General features: G+C 41.2%; 1 protein-coding gene, 1 long non-coding RNA gene and 1 other non-coding gene across 4 annotated transcripts in view; 1 reads left to right on the top strand and 2 right to left on the bottom strand.

Annotated features, from left to right (window-relative positions):
* Positions 1-16,950, top strand: part of EPB41L4A (erythrocyte membrane protein band 4.1 like 4A) — a 254,860-nt gene extending 237,910 nt beyond the window's left edge. Inside the window, exons 19-24 of one of the 2 annotated variants that reach the window (XM_060009014.1) lie at positions 9,193-9,240; positions 9,831-9,899; positions 10,499-10,609; positions 11,691-11,772; positions 14,789-14,834; positions 15,877-15,952. In XM_060009014.1, coding sequence (XP_059864997.1) covers positions 9,193-9,240; positions 9,831-9,899; positions 10,499-10,609; positions 11,691-11,772; positions 14,789-14,809 — 331 coding nt within the window. In that variant the 3' untranslated portion in view covers positions 14,810-14,834; positions 15,877-15,952. Of the gene's footprint in view, positions 1-9,192; positions 9,241-9,830; positions 9,900-10,498; positions 10,610-11,690; positions 11,773-14,788; positions 14,835-15,876 lie in introns of both variants that reach the window. The other variant, XM_060009013.1, reaches the window with a different exon arrangement.
* Positions 16,951-18,512: 1,562 nt separating this feature from the next.
* Positions 18,513-20,098, bottom strand: LOC132422143 (uncharacterized). Its single transcript, XR_009518814.1, has 3 exons — positions 19,874-20,098; positions 19,042-19,117; positions 18,513-18,670 (listed from the first exon to the last, which is right to left on the bottom strand). It is a non-coding gene; the product is annotated as an uncharacterized lncRNA (long non-coding RNA).
* Positions 19,204-19,338, bottom strand: LOC132423771 (small nucleolar RNA SNORA13). The gene has a single exon (XR_009519079.1). It is a non-coding gene; the product is annotated as a small nucleolar RNA SNORA13 (small nucleolar RNA).
* Positions 20,099-20,863: the final 765 nt, after the last annotated feature.

Below are 20,863 nucleotides of genomic sequence, written 5' to 3'. Positions count from 1 at the left end.
ACTTAGAAATCTTAGAAAAATATAGTTCCAATCATCCCCTCTTTGTTCTTGTGCTATTGTCCTATATTTGATTTTTGCATGTTAGTAGCCCCACATTTCAATGTTACCATCTTTGCTTCACCAGTACATTGTTTTTAAAAGAAATCAGGAAAAGAGGAACAAAATTTTATAGTTAATGTGGTAGGCAGAAAATGTCCCCTAGATATGTCGATGTCTTGATCTCCATAACTTGTGAAATTTTATGTTAGATGGCGAAGGGGAATTAAGGTTGCAGATGGAATTAAGTTTGTTAATCAGTTGACCTTCTGCCAAGGAGATTATCCTGAATTATCCAAGTGGACCCAAGTAACAACAAGGGTTCTTAAAAGTGGAAAAAGGGACAGAAGAGGAAGTCAGAGTAATTCAATTTGAGAACAGCTTAACCTGCTGTTGCTGGATTTGAAGATGGAGGAAGGAAGGGGTCATCAACCAAGAATGTGGGCAGCCTCTGAAAGCTGGAAGAGGCAAGGAAATGGATGTTCTCCTAAAGCCCCCTGGAAGGAGTGCAGCCCTGTCAACATCTTGATTTTAGTCCAGGGAGACCAGTGTCAGATCTGACCTACAGAATTGTAAGATAATACATTTGTATTGTTTTAAGCCACTAAATTTATGGCAGTTTGTTACAGTGGCAATAGAAAATGAATAGTTACCCAGTTTACTGTTACCTGTCTGTTCTGTTCCTTTCTCTAGATCCAACATTCCATTTTCCTTCCTTTAGCATTTTTTGTAATACAGGTCTGTAGTTGATAAATTGTCTGTTTTATTTTATATGAAAATGTTTTTATTCTACTCTTACTTGTGACAGATATTTCACTATCTGTCAAATTTGGGGTTGATGGTTTTTCCTTTCACACCTTAAAGAGATTGTCTGTTGTCTTCTGATCTCTGTCATTTGGGTAAGTTAGCCTTCATTCTGTAAACACTGTATGGAATTTTTCTTTTTTTCACTAGCTACTTTTATGACTTTTTTTCTTTATCTTTAGCTTTGTAGCTCTTTGATTATGGTGTGGCTAAGTGTGGTTTTCTTTATACAGTTGAACCTTGAACAACACAAGGGTTAGGGGCACCAGCCCTCCCATGCCCTCGAAAATTCATGTATAACTTATAGTCGGCCCTTGGTATACGTAGTTCCCCTTTATCCACAATTCCACATCCATGGATTCAACCACCTTTGGACTGTATAGGTACTGTAGTATTTACTATTGAAAAAAATCTGTGTATAAGTGGAGCCGAGCAGTTCGAACCCATGTTGTTCAAGGGTCAACTGTATCTATCATCTTCTTCTGTAATTTGGTATTTTTCACCAAATTGGGGAAATTTTTGGCCATTATTTTTCAAATTCTTTTTTCTGACTCATTCTCTTTTTCCTTTTGGGTATCCAGTTGTATGTATGTTAGACCATTTGATATTGTCCCATAAGCAACTGAGGTTCTGTTCATGTTTCAAATTTTTCTCCCTTTTTTCAATCATGGTAATTTCTATTAACCTGTTTTCAACTTCATCAACCCTTCCTCCTACCCTCATAGTCCAGTCTGCTATTAAACTCATTCAGTGAACTTTGTACTTCCCTGTTTTAGAATTTCAGTTTTGTTATTTTTATACTTTCCATTTCTCTGCTGAGATTTCCCATCTATTCATTGATTATGTTCCTATTTTCCTTTAAGTTGTTGTATATATTTATACAAGATGTTTTAGGGGGGATTCCCTGGCAGTCCAGTGGTTAGGACTCTGAGCTCTCACCGCCGAGGGCCTGGGTTTGATCCCTGGTCAGGGAACTAAAATCCCACAAGCCTCACAGTGCCCCCACTCCCCCCCCCCCCAAAAAAAGATGTTTTAAAGCCCTTGGTAAATTCCCATATCTGGGTCTTTCAAAATCTATTTCTATTGACTACTTACATTTTTTTTCTTTCCTAGATTATGACTATATTTTTCTGCCTCTCTGCATGTATAATAATTTTTTATTGCATGCTGGAAATTTTAGAGGATATGTTGTAGGAGGTCTGGATTATGTTGTCTTCCTTTAAAGAGTATCAAATTTTGTTCTGGAAGGCAACTGAATTACTGTTGGATCCTCTTGATCTTATTTTTCATGCTTTGATAGGATGGGACTTTCTAGATTTTGTCCTTAGCCTAGGGTATGTTCTTTACTTGAGTCTTGGTCCTTATTCTTAAGGCCTGGCCTTTCTGGAGTCTTAGTTGAATGCACAGAGTGCTCAGCATGTGGCTTCTCCACTGTGACTGCAACAGAGCCTTGTCTGTTACCACTTCACACAGCTCTCAGCCTTGCAGTGGCCTCAGAGTGCCACCCAGCTTATGTATAGATTAAATGTAGTTAATGTTCTCAGCCAACCTCTTAAGGAAAACCCCATGCAGACTTCTCGAGTCCCACTTTTTTCTTTTATCCTGCACTGTAAATTTTAGCCTCAAAGTTTGATTTCTACCTCCTCATCCCTGTGAATCTGTTGCTTCTTGAGTTTCACCTCCTTGTACCACATTGGGAAAGTGCCAGCAGGCAGAAAACTTGAGCAAGTTGGTGTGGGGGGGGGTGTGGGGGGGTGGTTAACCTTGTGTTTCCCTTCTCTCAAAGATCACAGGCTTATGGTATCTGTTGCCCAATGTCTGACAAACAGCTGCTTTGTATATTTTGTTTTATAGTTTTTGAGGATGGGAAGGGAGGGTTTGTCTGATACCAGTTACTCCATTGGACCAGAAGTGGAAGTTCAAGAATATTCTTTTGGGGCTTCCCTGGTGGCGCAGTGGTTGAGAGTCCGCCTGCCGATGCAGGGGACACGGGTTCGTGCCCCGGTCTGGGAAGATCCCACATGCGCGCGGAGCGGCTGGGCCCGTGAGCCATGGCCGCTGGGCCTGTGCGTCTGGAGCCTGTGCTCCACAACGGGAGTGGCCACAGCAGTGAGAGGCCCGCGTACCGCACAACAAACAAACAAACAAAAAAGAATATTCTTTTGAGGTAGAGTAATATCTTTGAATTGGATATTGCTTCTATTGGATCAACTGAAATCAGAAAAGAGCCTAATGATACTTTGAATTTAAAATCTTATTTAAACTTTCTTTTAAATCTTACCTTCATGATAAAAATATCAGATCAGACAGAGGGTTATTTCAGAACAATGCAGTTGTATGAGAGAACCCCATTAAGAGTTTGATGTGTACCTTTCTGGAATTTAGTTTTAAAGCAAACCGTGAAAAGACTTAGTAAATGTTTGTGGGATGACGTTGTAACTGAACTTGATTGCTTAACTATATAGCTGATATGGCCAAAGTACAGTTAACAAAAAAATCTGTTTTAAGAGTAGTTCATTCAGAAGTTGCTCTGGCTGCTGAGTAAAAAGCAGATTGAGAAAGACAAGGAAGCAGGAAGAGCAATTTAAAAATATTTTGGTGGTCCAGGTGCCAGGTGGTGGTGGAATTGAAGAGAAGTGGATGAACACACATTTTGGAAGGAGAGCCAACAGGTTCATAGTGTGGGAGATACTGTGGATGAATTTTGAGTTGATGGATTAAGTGGATAGACATGCCTTTTTACCCACTCCATCCATGAGATGGAGTGAGGTGGTTTGGGGATGTGTGGGAAGTGACAAGATTTCTGTTCCATTAGGTTTGAAAAACCAAGTGGGTGATCAAATGGAAATGTCAGGTAGGCAACTGGATAAAAGTGTTCAAATTCTACAAGATGATGGATTACTTTATTTAGGACAAACTGGGCTCTGCCTTTTATTTGAGCTATGACATTAAAAACCCGAGGTTTGTTGACAATTAAGAAAATATCTGCTGGGTGCTATCGTCAGACAGACCTCTGTCTGCCTTCTGCGTCTCCGAGTGTTAGCTTATTACCTAATCTCCACAAACTTCTAGTGTCGTGTCTACAACACAGATGATACCATCCTCATGAGATTTTGCTGAACATTATTAAGTCCGATCACATACGTCAAGTGACAGCGTAAATACTTAATTGCAGTTACTGTAATTAGTAAGTTCTCCAGGTCTCAGTTTATCTGTATAAACAAGGTACTTGATTTTTTTTCCCTTGAAATGAGGAAGAGCTGAGAAGTGAAGAGAGTCGGGTGGGGCCCAACTCACATGAAAATTAGAATTTGAGAATTTAGGAATCACTACAGCTTTTTTTTTTTTTTTAAGTTAAAACATGGTTAGAGCACCATCTGAAGAAAGTAATTAAAATTGTTCTTCAGATATATTTATGAGTATATGTAGCATTTCAGATATATAGTAAACCACATATCTCAGTTACTTCCATATTCTTGAATTCCTACTACAGTGTCTGTAAATTGCCCATGTAGAGGTATCCACTGAGGATGAATGTTATGATACATCATTCATACATGATTCACTGATTGTTTTTTAAATCTCCAGTGATAAACTAGAAACTTGTGTTTATTATTAAATGCCAGAGACATACAGTAGTATAAAATACAAAATCTTCTCTCCTAAAACACATTAAACTGAAATATGATTGGATATCATCTAGAAAAATGTGAGAAGTATGGTTTTATCCAGTTTATCTTTCAGTTGCATTGCCATTAACGTTTTCTTATCATTAGGAAACTTAGATGAAACTTCTTTTCTACATGGATGAATTTTTACTCACTGGGGTATTTGGAGGAGGCATCAAAGCGGAAACAGTTAAGTTCTCATAGGTTCAAGCTGTGCATGAAGGCTCAGGCTCCCCCTGGTGGTAATAACGTCTTACTACTTCTATTGAAAAATGCTACTGTGGAAGATGAGGTGGTCAGGGTAGAAGGATGTTCCCAGTTAAACACAGAACAGAAGTCTGGGCCTTAGATAAAGATTTAGCGTGAAGTCCCTGGAAGTGACTCCTGAGCGATATTCAGCAGCTAGGTTTCTGTGCTCTGTGACTTTCTAATCTAATTGGCTTTCTAATCTTTCTTTAATTCTGAGAGGGGGAGAGGGAAGGAGGGGAAGATTAAGACATCTAATCATATCTATTCTGAGATATATGTTAAGTGCTTTGAATTCTTTAAATAAAGATGTTTTGTAAACTTAGTTTTCTTAGTAACACATTTTCAGCTCTAAATTTCCTTCTATGGCAGTGGTCAGTATAAGATCACAAAAATAATAAGTCAAATGCTGTCATACTTATTATTTTATTTTCAGTATAATACACAAAATGTAGTATATTATCTACTATACTATAATATATAGCATATGTTATATGCTGTACTATATAATATATGGCATATATTATATATACACTATATATAACATATGCCATATATTATATATACACTATATATATAATATATGCCATATATTATAGTGTAATATTTTCTAGGTAATATAATTAGAGTATTTGGAGGATGCAGAAGAAGACTATAAGGAAGAAGAAATATTATTTCTAAATGATGTCTCATCAAAGAAATTTCTCTGAAAGGTGAATATTAATTTGAGTTATTGGTATAAGGTGTGTATGAGGGATACTTTTGAAAGATATTGGACTAATACTGGACTGCATGTATATTTTATATATACATTGTACCTATGGACAACTCATGGTTTTATTTCCTTAGGAATTTATTTGGAGAGTTCAAGTAAAACACCTACATAATTAAGCCTTTTAATTAAGAAAAATGGCTGTTAAAATTCCACAGCTTCCTGAATCCACAAAATGATGTTGAGCTGCACCTAATGAAATCATCCTAAATTACTGATGAAATTTGTGCAGTTGTCAGCATAAAAATGATATAGTTCTCATTAGCATGTAGCCTGTGTTTAAATTTATTAAATCACAGGTAGTCTAGCAGTTGGAGATTAGCGTTTTTTTTTTTTTTTTTATAGCCTTGGGACTTTTCCTTGTCTTAAAGCTGTTTGAAACTGCTGGCATTTCAGAACTCAGTTTGGTTAAATATATGACTATTATGTTGCTGTAGAATTTAAACATATACACTAAATTCCTGAATTTTTTAAGACCAATATTTATGGCTAGAAGGACTGATCTTCTTTTAAGGTAACATTTCTGCTAATTTTTCTGAGATGGGAATGAAAGGCATTTCTTGTGGAATTGCAGCATTAATAACTTTTTTAAAAAAATTGACGTATAGTTGATTTACAATGTTGTGTTAGTTTCAGGTGTACAGCAAAGTGATTCAGTTGTACATATGCTTTTTCAGATTCTTTTCCCTTATAGGTTATTACAAGATGTTGAATATAGTTTCCTGTGCTGTACAGTAGGTCCTTGTTGTTTATCTTTTTTACATATAGTAGTATGTATATGTTAATCTCAAACTCTTAATTTATCCCTCCCCCCCATAGTAGCTTTTTAAAACATGAAAATACCTTTTTTTTTTTTCTTTTCTGATAATTAACGTAAGAAATTCTCTTGGCTAAAAGAAAAACATCAGGGCTTCCCTGGTGGTGCAGTGGTTGAGAGTCCGCCTGCCGATGCAGGGGACACGGGTCCGGGAGGATCCCACATGCCGCGGAGTGGCTGGGCCCGTGAGCCATGGCTGCTGGGCCTGCACGTCCGGAGCCTGTGCTCCGCAACGGGAGAGGCCACAGCAGTGAGAGGCCCGCATACCGCAAAAAAAAAAAAAAAAGTCAGACACGATAGGGAAGTATAAATAAGAAAATAAAAAATTACCTGCAATTCCAACACTCAGAAATATCTATTGTTATCAGTTTTTTGTATGTTGCTCATATTCATCATCTTTCACCATGACTAGGCCTGGTGTGGTGGCCTTGGGGGGCGTGTCCTCCTTGCCCCTCATTGCTTTTTCTCATTCTCCTCCCCTCCTCCCTCAAAGCACTTAGCTTTGAGTCTCATGCCATCAGATTATTCCTTCATTCTTTTAAGATTTAGTTCCTGCCTCAGTGTCATTCTCTCCAACACTATTCAGTAGCCACATACTGGATCTTTACAATAACTTGGCCTCTTTGTTCCTTCACGAAACCTTAGCTGTTTTACTGCCTCATCATACCTTTGACCAGTGGTTTCAAATCTGGGGCAGGGACATTTGGCAATGTCCAGCATCATTTTTGGTCGTCCCACTGGGAAGATGTTACTGCATCTAGGGGTCAAGGCTGTGGGTGCTACTAATCATCCTACAGTGCACAGGACAGCCCCCGGCAACTAAGAATTATCTGACCCAAAATGTCAGTAGTGCTGAGGTTGAGACACCCTGCTCTAACTTGAAGATAGCCTCACTACTGCACCTTCCTGAAATAAGAATGATTCCCAGCAGAGTAGCTTCCTAACCTAGATATTATATAATACTATGGATTATTGGGTGACTTTCTGTAAGAATCAGATGCTGATGTATAATTACAATGGAACCATCTCTCTCTGGAAACAGAATAATAGCTTAGTGCTTTTAATATTAGCACCTTCTCTGGAAGTATCATTGAATGTATTGTCTATTGTCTAGTGAATCAGACCAGCCAAATGTAGGAAAGGCAGATCCCATATCGGAAATCCTTCCAAAGAAGCATTTAAGTTTTTTAAGCATACAAGTTTATTCTTTATAACGAACTCTACCTTTAACAATACCATATTTTATATGTCTGAGACCAAGGCTTCATCTCCTCCCCCTTATCTTCTTTAAAAAAAAATTTTTTTTTTAATTAATTAATTTATATTTGGCTGTGTTGGGTCTTCGTTGCTGCGCGTGGCTTTCTCTGGTTGCAGCGAGCGGGGGTTACTCTTTGTTGTGGTGTGCGGGCTTCTCATTGCGGTGGCTTCTCGTTGCGGAGCACGGGCTCTTGGTGCACAGGCTTCAGTAGTTGTGGCGCGCGGGCTTCAGTGGTTGTGGCTCGCGGGCTCTAGAGCACAGGCTTAGTAGTTGTGGCGCACGGGCTTAGTTGCTCCGCAGCATGTGGGATCTTCCCGGACAGGGGCTCGAACCCGTGTCCCCTGCATTGGCAGGTGGATTCTTAACCACTGCGCCACCAGGGAAGTCCTCCTTCCCCTTATCTTCTGTGTTTGACTCCTTTTGAGTTGATTAAAAGGTCTTTACAGATTTTTTTTTTCTCCACAAAGGAAAAGCCACTTAGTCAATTCAATTGCCAGAAAGTAATTTATTGTATTCTGTGAGCTCAGAAAGCCCTACCAGAATGCTTCAGTAATGCCCTTATTAACTGAGAAAAACAAAATCAATGATAATATCATATGCTGAAAGTAATATTGAGCCCAGAAATGCTGATACAGATTATGAATGTAAAATTCCACAGGACAGAACATCAGTGGCTTTGTTTCGCTCCAGGCATTTTAATTGTTAGGGTTTGGGTTTTTTCTTGGCGCCTTTATTAGACCTTGGTTCTCTTGAAAGGACTGACGAAAGCTTATTTTCTCACTAGGAAAAAAAAAATCATTCTGTGGCAACAAGTGCTGTGATCATAGATTTCCAGTTCTCCTTGCTATTATGGGGAGTGTGAACACCTGAATGCTGGCTTTGAATTTCTCATTCTAGGAAATTAAAAGTAGTGGTACGGTTTCTATTCAAGTAGTTCTTGGAGCAGAAGAGATCTGTGGGCTCTGTATATAGGATGGAGAAGGGCATGTGGGGGGTGGCAGCACAGGCCACAGATAGGTTCCAGCTTTGTGGGCCCACGCCGTGGCCCGGAAATGCAACATCAGATGCAACAAGAAAGGACAGTGGGTCAGTGGCGCACAGTCTGCCAATCTGGCTGTCCCACCATTTTCTTTGCCCTTGCGGGGCTGCTTCCACTAGGTAATCACAGATCACGTTGGGACTCGTTCAATATTAATAGAATCAGGATGAATTCTTTTGCCTTTTCTTAGAAGTAATTAGCAGGACCAGAAACAGAAGCCTCAGATCATTCTTCGTTGTAAAACCACCACTGGAGGGTGTGTAGATTTGCCCCTGTAGTTCTAAGCTCTTTCATTAAATGAAGCCCTGGTTATGGCTGATTTTTATGTGATTTTTTTTTTTTTAGTGGGCTAGCAGATAAATTGTCTGGTATCTTTGAACTAACCATCCCACATTAGCCCTCCCTGTCCAGTCTTTCCTTGTCTGGTGTCAGCGGGCAAATAAGAACTTCACAGTCTGGAAACTGTTAATGTTGTAGCTCTTCTAAAGTTAGAGATTAGATTGTTAGATGAAGCATGTTTGCAGAGATGAGTGTTGTTTTTACTATTTATAGGAGAAGTCCCGATATTCAAGCAAAAGAAGAGTTATGGAAGCATATTCAGTGAGTACTGTTTTTAAAACCCATGTGGTTTGAAGGCATTTACAAGGAAGACCACTGACACCAAGAGGCAGCCTCGGGCTGAAGCCCGTCAGGTGGCCTTCACTGCCGTCATTCTGTGGAGCCTGGCACTCAGTGGTGGTGCCTTACCACACCAGCAGACCTCTGCAGGCAGCCCTGACATCTCCTCTCCTGAGGCCAGTTAGCCTCGCCTGTAAATGAACCTCAGACAGGCCAATATTGTATAAATAAGTATCAAGGAAAAGAAATTTGTAAGAAAAAAAGGCACCTGCTACAGGGGAGAGAAGCAGATCTTTTGTAGGGAAATGGAGGTGGCTGGAGAGTCGTCTACATTCTGGATATAGAAAAACTGGAAGAAGGTAGAAGAGCTATAGAAAAGGTTTTCCTCCCATTTTTTTCCTGAAATACATCCTAGTTTTAAAATCTTCGTTCCTGGCTTATACTCTGTTAGTTTTATTAACACCGTGTTTTGCAACAAGATTAGAAAGGGGGAAACTCACCAGCCAGTTGTGAAAGGTGTTAGTATTTATACCAGTATCAAAACGTTAATTCTCATGCTCATTCCCTTCTAGAAAGGAACTTGTGGATCCATCTGGACTGTCAGAAGAACAATTAAAAGAGATTCCGTACACTAAAATAGAGTATGTCTTTGAAAATCTTTTTTAAAAAGTTTTATTAATATTTGTAAATGAGTAATCCATTCTTACTCTTCAGTGGTGTTCCATTCAGTGCTTTGTCTTTACATTTTAACTAAAATTAAAAATAACTATAGAGGAAGAAGTAGAAAAGAGGGTATTAAAGCTAATTATTCATTCTGTACTGCAGTCACTCTCTCTCTTATTAACTGCCTGTTTGTAGGTGGTCCACTTATACTGGGATTTTTTACACTAAATAAGGATCCTGGCTGGCTGAATCCATGGAGGGATTCAGTCATGGAGGGCAGACTGTAAAGTTATATGGGGATTTTCAACTTCGCTCAGGGTTGGTATCCCTAACCCAGTATTGATCAAGGGTCAACTGTACTATAAAGTTTTATTTTCATGTATGATGGAGGCAGTTTTCTTTTGTTAACTTGTGAGATTGAAGCCACGTAGGCTTTCCAAGCTTAGAGGAATCAAGTTCTTTTTAAAACTCTCGAAGTTATTATTGCTTTGCAGTTTCAATATTAAGGAAAACCTCCAAATTATCCTGTTCTGACTTCTGCTGTGTTTGTCTCCACGGTTTTTGGTGTCTTGTTTAGGACTCAAGGTGACCCAGTCCGCATCCGGCATTCTCATTCACCTCGAAGTTACCGCCAGTATCGCAGGTCCCAGTGTTCAGATGGAGAGCGATCCGTTCTCTCAGAAGTGAAGTAAGTAGGCAAGTGTGAGTACATCATCACCCTCACGGCTCCAGAACAGCACAGGACAATAGAACTTTCTGCAGTGATGGAAGTATTCTATGTCTGTGGCTATGGGGTGTTTGAAATGTGGCTAGTGTGACCTAGAAACTAAAAATCTAATATTATTAATTTTCATTAATTTAAACTTAAGCAGCCATGTGTGGCTAGTGGCTGCCGTACTGGATAGCACAGACCTAGACTATACTTAGGCTGAATTATGGCCCTTCCAGGCTATGCACTGAAGCTTTCAGAAGAAAGAGAAAATGCATGAGCTGTTCTATTTTGAATAATAAATGCATCCGTATTTGAGAGAAGTTGGCATAAGAGTTTCTTTTGGAACTGATGGCATTTTGTCTTCTTTTACCACAGCAAATGTTATATATTACAGTAGTTTGTTTCTTTGTGTTATTTAGTTTCTCTTTCGAGGAAAGTGGCCATATCTCAGCTTGACATGATAGGTACTGTATGTTAAATGAATGTGTTAATGAAATAACTATGCATCCATTTGTAAAAGTACTGTAGTCATGGAAATTCATGTACTTGGTATTGCTGGATAGGAGTGTCAGCCATTAAACTCTGAATTAAGGCTTAAAACTTTGATAAACATTAACAAATTGGGAGATAGGCTAGCCCGTTGGAGAGAGATATAGGCTGGGTTTTTTTTGTTTTGTTTTGCTTGTAAAATATAGGCCATTGCTGTCTATAGCTCCATAGATTTATAAAAAAAGAATAAATGGCCAATAAGTGTTTCTCTAGAAACAAATCAAAAATCCATTTATACAACATATCACAGTAAGAAAAGCACATGGGAACCATACCTATGTTATATTCTTGGTTCTTCTATTTATTTGCTGTGATTTTGGGCAAGTTACTTAACCCGTTGAATTCAAAAACATTTATTAAATGCCTATCTGTGTAAAGCACTGTGGTAGGCAGTGTAAGGAAGACAAAGATATGTAAAACATGCTTACTTTGCTACAGCCCTTTTCCACCTCAGATTGTGATTCTAGGTACTGCCTCAGTCATTAATTCTAAAACTGACTTTCTGCAGTTCAAAAACGGATCTTGTACCTCCACTTCCTGTGACCCGATCTTCAGATGCTCAGGGTTCTGGTGGCTCCACAGTTCATCAAGTAGGTAATAATCAAGTTTTAAGAAGGTGGTGTACTGATGACAAGATTCTGTGTTTAAAAAAAAACATGTACAAAACATGGAAGGAGAAGGAAGAAAGGGTGTGTGTTCAAGACAAGGCACAACCTGGGAAGAGTTACATTAGCGGTGCGAGCTAGAGGTAGTGTAAGGTCTAAAATGATCTGAGGCTTGGGGCAAAGCCAATGATAACAAAGATCGTAAGATTGTTTGGAGCCAGAATAAAGAAACAATGGGCTTCACTAATTTTAAAAAGTATGTCTAGATTATTTTTTGAGCCAGAGAAACAGGGATAAAGTGGTAGACTCAGAGGGGGCCCATGTTCGATCGTTAACTGATGGCAGACAGAGAATTACTCAAGTCCTATTTTATTTCTGTCTTCTTCATCAAAGAGAATTACGTTTCTTCTGGAAATGTTTAGAAAATGTGGTCAAAATGGAATTCAAGGACATGGCAAAGCATCTAGCTGCCTTAACAAAATCAATGTAACACTCAGCTGAATTAGATAGCTGTTATCAGGGGAGCACTGTAGCAGACATTTCAGCAAGGTGTTTGACATCATCTCTCATTGTATTTTTTTTTAATGCGATAGAAAAACATGGAGGCTGTGTAAGGTTGTTGGATGGATTTATATCTGTTTAAATCATTACTCCAGAAACAAACTTGATGTTTATAATGGATCAGTATCAGCCTGTTGTTTGCAGTGGATTGTTTGGATTGTGGATCCCTTTGAAAGGCAATTATAGCTACTGTCTCTTCCCCATAAAAATGCATGTAAGCACATATTTAATGCACATAAGCATATAATTCAGGAAGTTCATGGACAACCTAAGAACCCTGACTCCAGCATATCCATCATATACTGCCCTGTGCTTATCTTGACTCATTTTTGTCAGTGACTTGAGCAAGGACAGAAAAAGCCCGTGCTAATTTAGGTTAGGTTCCCTAGGAAGAGATTCTGCAATGGAGGTTTGCATGGAGGAGGTATACTGCAAAGTGCTCTTAGGAGATAGGCAAGAGTTGAACTGAGTGGTATAGTCCCAATAAAGGCATCAGATGATCCCATGGGGAGCTCTGGAGCTGAGATGGCTCTTCTGATTCATCCCACTTGGAGACAAGGGGGCTGGGCCTTAAACACTCACCATGTAGCAAGTGACTGGGTAAAGGGTGCCCCTGGGAGGGGGCATAACCTGGAACAAGGTGGCTCTCTTTAGCGCAGGGCTGTTCCTGGGGAGGGGCTCAGTTTTGGTTTTTTTTTAATATTTATTTATTTATTTTTGGCTGCATTGGGTCTTTGTTGCTGTGCGCGAGCTTTCTCTAGTTGCGGTAAGCAGGGGCTACTCTTCATTGCGGTGTGCGGGCTTCTCACTGCCATGGTTTCTCTTGTTGTGGAACATGGGCTCTAGGCACGCGGGCTTCAGTAGTTGTGGCTCGTGGGCTCTAGAGTGCAGGCTCAGAGGTTGTGGCACATGGGCTTAGTTGCTCCGTGGCATGTGGCATCTTCCCGGACCAGGGCTTGAACCCATGTCCCCTGCATTGGCAGGTGGATTCTTAACCACTGTGCCACCAGGGAAGTCCCAGGGGCTCAGCTTTGAGCTGTATGGCAGCCAACACTCCAAGCTGCTGGGGAATGAATGCCTCAGTCTGGAATGGAGATCTGAGTGGTTAACCACAACTTCCACTAAAATCTGTGTAATTTTTGATTAGATAAATCGGGGAGAGCTAATAGTTTATCCAAACAATTTGTTTCAAGTCAATAGCACTTTAAAAAAATTACATTCATGATTAGTTGAGGCTTCACATTCAGATAGGACCTGCATTAGTGTCTCCTTGTCTCCACACGCCACTTGTGTGACTCTGAACATTGTTTAACTTCTAAGACTAAATTTCTTTGCAATGTAGATAATAACCTACCTCTTAAAGTTGCTGGGAAGATTAATAAGCACTGTTACTTTTCAAAGCTCTTTTTTTTGGGTCTTAAATTTAAGTTGGCTTCAATACAAATGGGAATTTCATGTATTTTTGCTTTTCCAACTACTCTAGACTCTCTAATCACCATCATTTAGGAATCTCAAAAAACTTAAATTATACACATGAAATGTTGAAAGAATAGCCGTCACTGTGCTGCATACAAGAACAACTCACATGCACCTTTTAATCAGTGGCACTGATTCTAAGCTTGTCTCTGGGAACCTTTGATTTTGAATTCAACAGCTATCTAATGAGCACATCTAAGGAGTGACAAGGCACTCACTGGGACAGTCAGCAAACTACAGCCCAAGGGCTAAAGTTAGTCTGCAGCCTGTTTCTGTACAGTCCAGGAGCTAATCATTGTTTTTATGTTTTTAAAGGGTTGCTCGTGGGGAGGGAAAAAGAATATGCAATAGAGACAGAAGGTAGTCTATAATCTGGCCCTTTGCAGAAAATGTTTGCTGACTCCTGGCCTTGACACATAATACATAAAAGTAAACAGGTAAAACAATTTAGAAAACAACAACTAGGTAAGTATTATGAAGAAACAAAGGTCTGAGTTAGAAAACGAACATATGACCTCACTTTAGAAAGATAGGGCAAAGACGGTCTCAGAAAGTGACCTGTAAAGCTGAAACTCACAGGTAGAGAAGGAGCCAGCCATGTATTTGTGGAAGGCTGATGGAAGCAGAAGAAAGAGCTGAGGCTGGAAAGGGCCGGGGTGTTTGAGGTCTGAGCAGAGTAAAGGGGAAGGAGGGTGGATAATGCAGGGCCTTAGATGCCATGGTAAAGAGTTTGTTTGCATTTTATTCTGAGTGCCAAAAGGAAACAACTGATCTGGTTGCCATGTGGAGAAAGGATGCAAATGATATGGGGAAGTGGGAAAGTTGCATTTCCTAAGTTCCAGAATGATGCCAGATTTCTGCTAGTGGCCTGGCCTGCCTATACCTCACCTTACTTTTTCATGCAGAAGCCTGGTAAAAGTGGGGTGGATTAGGGACTTTGATTCATTTTCCTTATTCCTTTAAGGTGTGCAGGCAGAAGAGATAGGTTCAGCCCTCAACAAACTTAAAAGGTAGTGATTCTTCTGATATATTAGCTCTCTATTCCCCTGCCCTGACTTACTCATGCTCTGGTGTCCTCCTCCCTCTCCTGTTACCTAGAAACCTGTCCCAAACAGATAACGTCGGACGATCCAAAATTAGCTTGATTTGTACTCCTCATGCTTAGCAGAATTGTTGCTCCATCGGTGCCTCTCTGAATATGAGTAAATCAAATCAAGCCAGCTGTAGGAACAGATGAAAGACAGCTGCTTAGAGGGTAGTTTATTTTTAGCCCAAATGAATCTCAAAATAATGAATTCTGGAGTGTAGCTCATTATGTATGGGCAGGTACTTGTGCGGAAGGAAATACGCTTGTTAGCCAGATCTACTGACGGCTTGGGCCATCTCTAAAAGGAGCTAAGAGCAGGTCTGTTAAGCAGAAGAGGGAGCTGTGGAGGCACTTTGGTGTCATCCTCAGGGCCTCCACCTGTGGCTGTGGGAGGACATGACCCACTTCCAGAAGCCCTGGGTGTGGTGCTCAGGCTCTGGCAGCTCCACTCCCATTTCTCCAGGATGGGGCCACCGCAGCTAACAGGGAGCTCTAGCCCCAAGTGATGCGGGTCCCCAGGGCATTGTGTTGTACAGGTTTCTTTCAGTGACTACTGAAAATACAATCAGGGAAAAGTAAAAATTACCCCCAGCTCCCCATGCTCTTCATCTCTCTGCCCCTCCTTGGAAAAGCAGGAGGCCTGAGAGCCTGGGTTAGCAGCAACTACCATGGAAATAACACTTCATTGGGGGAATGGGTTGAGATTTATGCCTGGTTTTCATGAGTAAGATCTGTTATGCATGTAACTGTCAGAGTAACTTTTTTAAGATTTAAACATAATCTTCATGTTGTTTATCATAACTATTTAAATAAAGGGAATATTTGAACAGCTTTTGACATTACATACCTTTCCTAAATACAACGTGATGTCTTAAATCTTAGTATTTGTGTTAATAAAATTGATTTGGCTGTAGTTTCTTCTCTGAATCTTACTTTCTGTATTTTTCAAATGCATTCTTTTCTAGAGAAGAAACGGGTCTAAAGATAGCCTGATTGAAGAAAAATCTCAGACGTCTACAAGCAATCTGGCTGGAAAACACACAGCAAAAACAATAAAAACTACCCAAGCTTCACGCCTCAAGATAGAGACTTAATCCCAGTGAAGGGCTAGGGATGGGGGGGTGGGAAGGGTGTGTGTGCCACCTTTACTTTGAAACTGTGAATTATAATTATTCAAGTATCTTGGACCTGCAGAAGTGTTTCTTCAGAAGAAAATAATGGAGTCTGTTGCATCTTTTAAAGGTTTAACTACAGTATATTTGTGCCTAAGGGCCTTTTTATTTGGTAACTGGAAAGACAGTATTTTAAAACTTATTCACTTGATGCCATGTTTTCCTTCCTGGAAACTCCCAAGTTATCTTGTGTCTGCCACAACCAACACCAGATGCTTCGGTTCAAGGTCCTGGAATCCTGGACTGCAGCCGGCTAGCTGTGCAGTAGCACACCAAGTGGGATGAAAAGGTCCTTCCCAACTCTGGGTGGATCTGCCTGCGCACAAATGCATGACTGAAGCATCGCTTTCACACTGCAGATATTTTTATTCACATGTTCTTTGTAATACCGTATTTTGTGGCATTAAGTTCCAACGATTATTTGCAAATGTTAAAAAAAAGTTTGTTAAGTGCTGCTTTTAATTTCTAGTGTCCTTGTCTTGTGCTTTCAGAAAAAAAAAGGCTATGTGTGGATTTCAGTTGACCTCAGCTTATAAATTCATGACCCTCTACCTGAAATGGTCCCTTCCAGTCTGCCTGGCTAATTCTCCCCAAATACTATTTCAGACGTTTCCTCTCTGCAGATGATTGCAGTCTACAGGAAAAACAGGAATACTCATGCAGGACATCTTTCATCTTCTCCTTGCCCAACAGACAAGCCTCGCCATGGCTGCCATCAACCCTAGTCCTTCCCTTTCTCCTGTTCCCTCTACCTGTCCTCTCAAGCCCATCTCCTTCTGCCTTCTCATCCCTGCTCTCTCCAGTACTAATATATTCAGCCGCTTCCTCTCAGCTAGACTACCATCTAAAAAAAGTAAGCGAACCAAATTTCACACCAACAAATTCTCCAGCTACCACTTTTTTCTCCCATTCCAAGTTTCTTAAAAGGATAGGGGCTTCCCTGGTGGCGCAGTGGTTGAGAGTCCACCTGCCGAGAGTCCACCTGCCTGGGCCCGTGAGCCGTTGCCGCTGAGCTTGCGCGTCCGGAGCCTGTGCTCTGCAACGGGAGAGGCCACAACAGTGAGAGGCCCGCGTACCACAAAAAAAAAAAAAAAAAAAAAGGATTATCTGTCCACTAAAGTGGACCTCAAAAATCACCTTCATGTCACCAAATCCAAGTTAACTTTTAGGCTACCTTACAATATTTTGTTTCTTTCATGCATTTCCCATTTCTACCATTTTGACTATCCTTTGCAGCTCACGCTGTTCTACCTCTCCAGTTGAGTATCTCAAATCTAGGCCCTCTTCCACTACCCCAGTAGATCTCATTTATTCCCACAGTTTATTTCTATAGCTTAGACTAAAAACCAGTGTAGTACCAAGGGGTCACTTAGATTTCTAAGGCAATTCAAATAGAGCTAGTTGAAAATGCTGCTCCCCAGCTGGATTTGCAAATGTACAAGACTACACACCTAGCAGTCATTATGGACACATCCTTTATTACTAACTCCTATCTGCTATAAACTATCTCTCTTCCTTAACTTTACCACCACCCTGGTCCAAGGTGGTCATCTCTCGCATAGACAGTGGTAGTAGCCTCCAGTTGGCCCATCAGCACCTCTTTTCTTGCAAATGTGCATTTCCATCATGGATTTTCCCTTGCTTTATACAGAGCCTTAAGTGGTCTGGCCTCTTACCTGTTCAGCCTCATTTTGTAACACCCAGAGCTCCCATAATGGCCACCTTCAAGCCTCATTAAGCACTCAACTCTTACCTAAATGATGACACTTAGAGGGAAAGAAGCTACAATAGTCAGAAATCTGGACTTATGGTCATACCCATTTTTTTGGTTCAAGGCCTCTGTACATGGCACGGGGTCAGCTTTGCCTTGCATAAATACTTACCTACCCTTAGTCCTAACTGCCTTCTCAGGTTTCCCTGACTGGGTCAAATCCTATCATACATGGAATTTGTCTCACGAAGTTTTCAATTGTGATGACATTTCCTCCATTTAAACAAAGGTAAGCTTCCAAAGGGAGGAACTGTGTTTGTGCACCATTGTGTTCCCAGCTCCTAGTTCAGTGCTTTCAATAAATATTTTGAATGCCCGAATACACTATTTGTTCTTTCCTGCAAAGTGAAGGCAGATTTGCTTTTAGCTTAAAAAACAAAATGCAGTAACATACAGCACACCTGTGACCTAGAAACCAAATAGTCTAATTCACTTCATCACGCAAGAGGCACTACAAGAAAGCACGTGTTTCTCCTTGGAGCCTAGCATAAGCCTATATTTCATGAGGCTATCAGTGATCGCTATCACTGAATGTTAATCTTAACAGCTGAGATTTAACATAATTTTGAAGTTGCTGGGAGAGGGAGGTACCCTCCCTATGATCCTTCAGTAAAAAAATGCTATTTTCTGGCAGTTAATCACTTAGCACACAAACCTCCAAGAAGCACATTAAATTATTTTATTTATAGCCCCACTGTTTTAGATGTACATTTATAGACTATCCAAAAGCAGTATTTTTTTTAGCAATCCTGGAAATTGTAAATACTCTAAGCAACTCTCGAAGATCAAGTTGTCAAGTTCCTCACCGAGGACATCCTAAAAAGAAAAATAAGGCACTCAATTTGACATTTACACGCACCACATCTTAAAAACTTTCAGTACATGCTTCTTCGCTGGATTAAGTTATGCACTTCTGGACTTTAAATGTCAACATAAAACATGCCTGAGATCTGGCAAGTGGTTTTTTACAATTCACATAAAATCATGTAAAGATTTCATGACAAACTGGGAAGAAGCTATCCCATTTGCAGTTAACTATTTGTTTACAGATGCGGCAGTACTAACACTAGTGAACCCTTAATAACTAATTAATACCCACTAGAGAAGGCCCCCCAATCTAGAAAGATAAAATTCACATCACAAATAACTGCTGTATGACAACTTCTAATTCAAAACTATCACCCTACCTTAGGTCATCTTTGTGCTCCCAGATAGTAAGTAGTCAGCTAGCAGCAGTCTATGCTTCAAGCGTCCATCTTTCACCTGAACAAAAATTAAAACCTATTAAGAGAAACATACACTTAACGTTGGCAGAATCAAAACCACATGTGTACATAATATAGGAGTATAACTGTTACTTGTGCAGCTCCTACACCAAAGATGTCAAATACTAGGGCAGGAAAAGACTGCACAAGTGTTTGATTTACGCCTTTTTTGACACCTCATCCACTAGTTTCCAAAAGTGAACGGGCAACACAAAGGCGGCAAGAAAACCGCGTAAGGAATGCTGTGCGGCACGAAGCTGCGGTCCCCAAAACAGCTGGCTGAGATGAACTGTTGTGTTGATGACCTGGGAGAAGAACTAAGCCCAGCTCTACAGTTTCCTTTACGACTCAACATCCGACTAGGTAACGAACACCAAATTAACGTCTTTCAAATGGCTGAAACCTTAAAATTTCCAGGCAACTGATCTGTTCTGCAGGAACATGAAAACTCGCCTGCAGAGCTGGTGATGGTCATTCGATTTCCGCCAAGTTCTGCACCAGGACACAGTTATCAAGAACTAAATCTGAAATGGCACTTCTGCGATGACCTGATTTCCCACCGTAACAAGGTAGGCATACGTGCCGTTATACGGTGAGGCCTTTCCCTGTCACACGCAAGAAACCCCCGCGTCTATTAAAAATTCCCTGACATACAGTCGATGACCAATCGACCCCAAAGCCCTCACCCCCTCGCCGCATCTCCCGGCATGGGAACACAGACCCGGGGCCGCTTCTGGGCTTTCTGAGGTCTCACCGACAACGTGGCGGAGGCCAGACCAGGCCGCTGTCCTACACGCGTTCAGGAACCGGGAGCCTCGGACCCGGCCCGGCCGCGGCGCCAGCCTCACTAGGCTCAGGGCGGCCGCGCGCTCCTGCCCTGCGCCCCAGCCGTCGGAGGCCAAGCGGCCACATGCCCGGGACCGTCCGAACCTCCGCCGCCGTACAGGCTGAAAGAGAGGTGAGGTTAGAAAGAACGTGCGGCTTTCCCACAATGCTTTTCTATGCCTGGAAGGACCCACTGCTCGAGGCGCGCGGGGAGGACGGACTGTACCATCGGCCGCCGCGTCCCGGCGAGACGCCGCCGTGCGGCCGGAGGGCGAAGTGCCCATTGATGGGCCGAGGGGCGGGGCTGCCCGGGGAAAAGAGTTCTGAGGAGCGCGAGTTCGCTGAGCGCGGGGGCGTCGGGCGGGAAGCTTTTTCCGCGCGGGAGGCGCGTTTTTCCAGTGTGGATACCCAACCACCCCTCCACCCGGTGTCAAGAGCACACGGTCAGCGCTGAGCTGCGGGTGTAGCCCAAAAGACTTGAGACCTCGTGTTCTGGGAGAGGACAGACAGAGCTCACCGTCTCCAGCTGAGGAAGAGTAAGGTCATTAATTCCAGAAATATTTATTGAGTACTTAACTGTGCTTCACGCTGTTCTAAATGCCTGAGAATCCGATGTGAATGAGGCAGAGTTCCTGTCTTACGTTCTAGTTGGGTGAGAAAAACACTAAACAGGTAACGTGGACACTGTTAAGTCCAGATAGTGTAAGGGCCAAGGAAACAAAGGAGGGGAAAATGTGATAGAGCCGTGCTGTCCGGTAGGAATCTCGTGTGAGCCACGAATGTCATTTTAAAATTTTAGAAATGCCACATTAAAAAGGAACAAGTTAAATTAAGAGGAACTCAACATGTTCTAAGTATAACCATTTCAACATGTGGTCACTATAAAATTATTAGTGATATACCTTACATTCTTATATGC

Source organism: Delphinus delphis, chromosome 3, assembly GCF_949987515.2.
Source record: "Delphinus delphis chromosome 3, mDelDel1.2, whole genome shotgun sequence".
Classification (NCBI taxonomy): domain Eukaryota; kingdom Metazoa; phylum Chordata; class Mammalia; order Artiodactyla; family Delphinidae; genus Delphinus; species Delphinus delphis.
The sequence above is the reverse complement of the archived record's forward strand: the minus strand, read 5'-3'. Positions and strand labels throughout refer to the sequence as shown.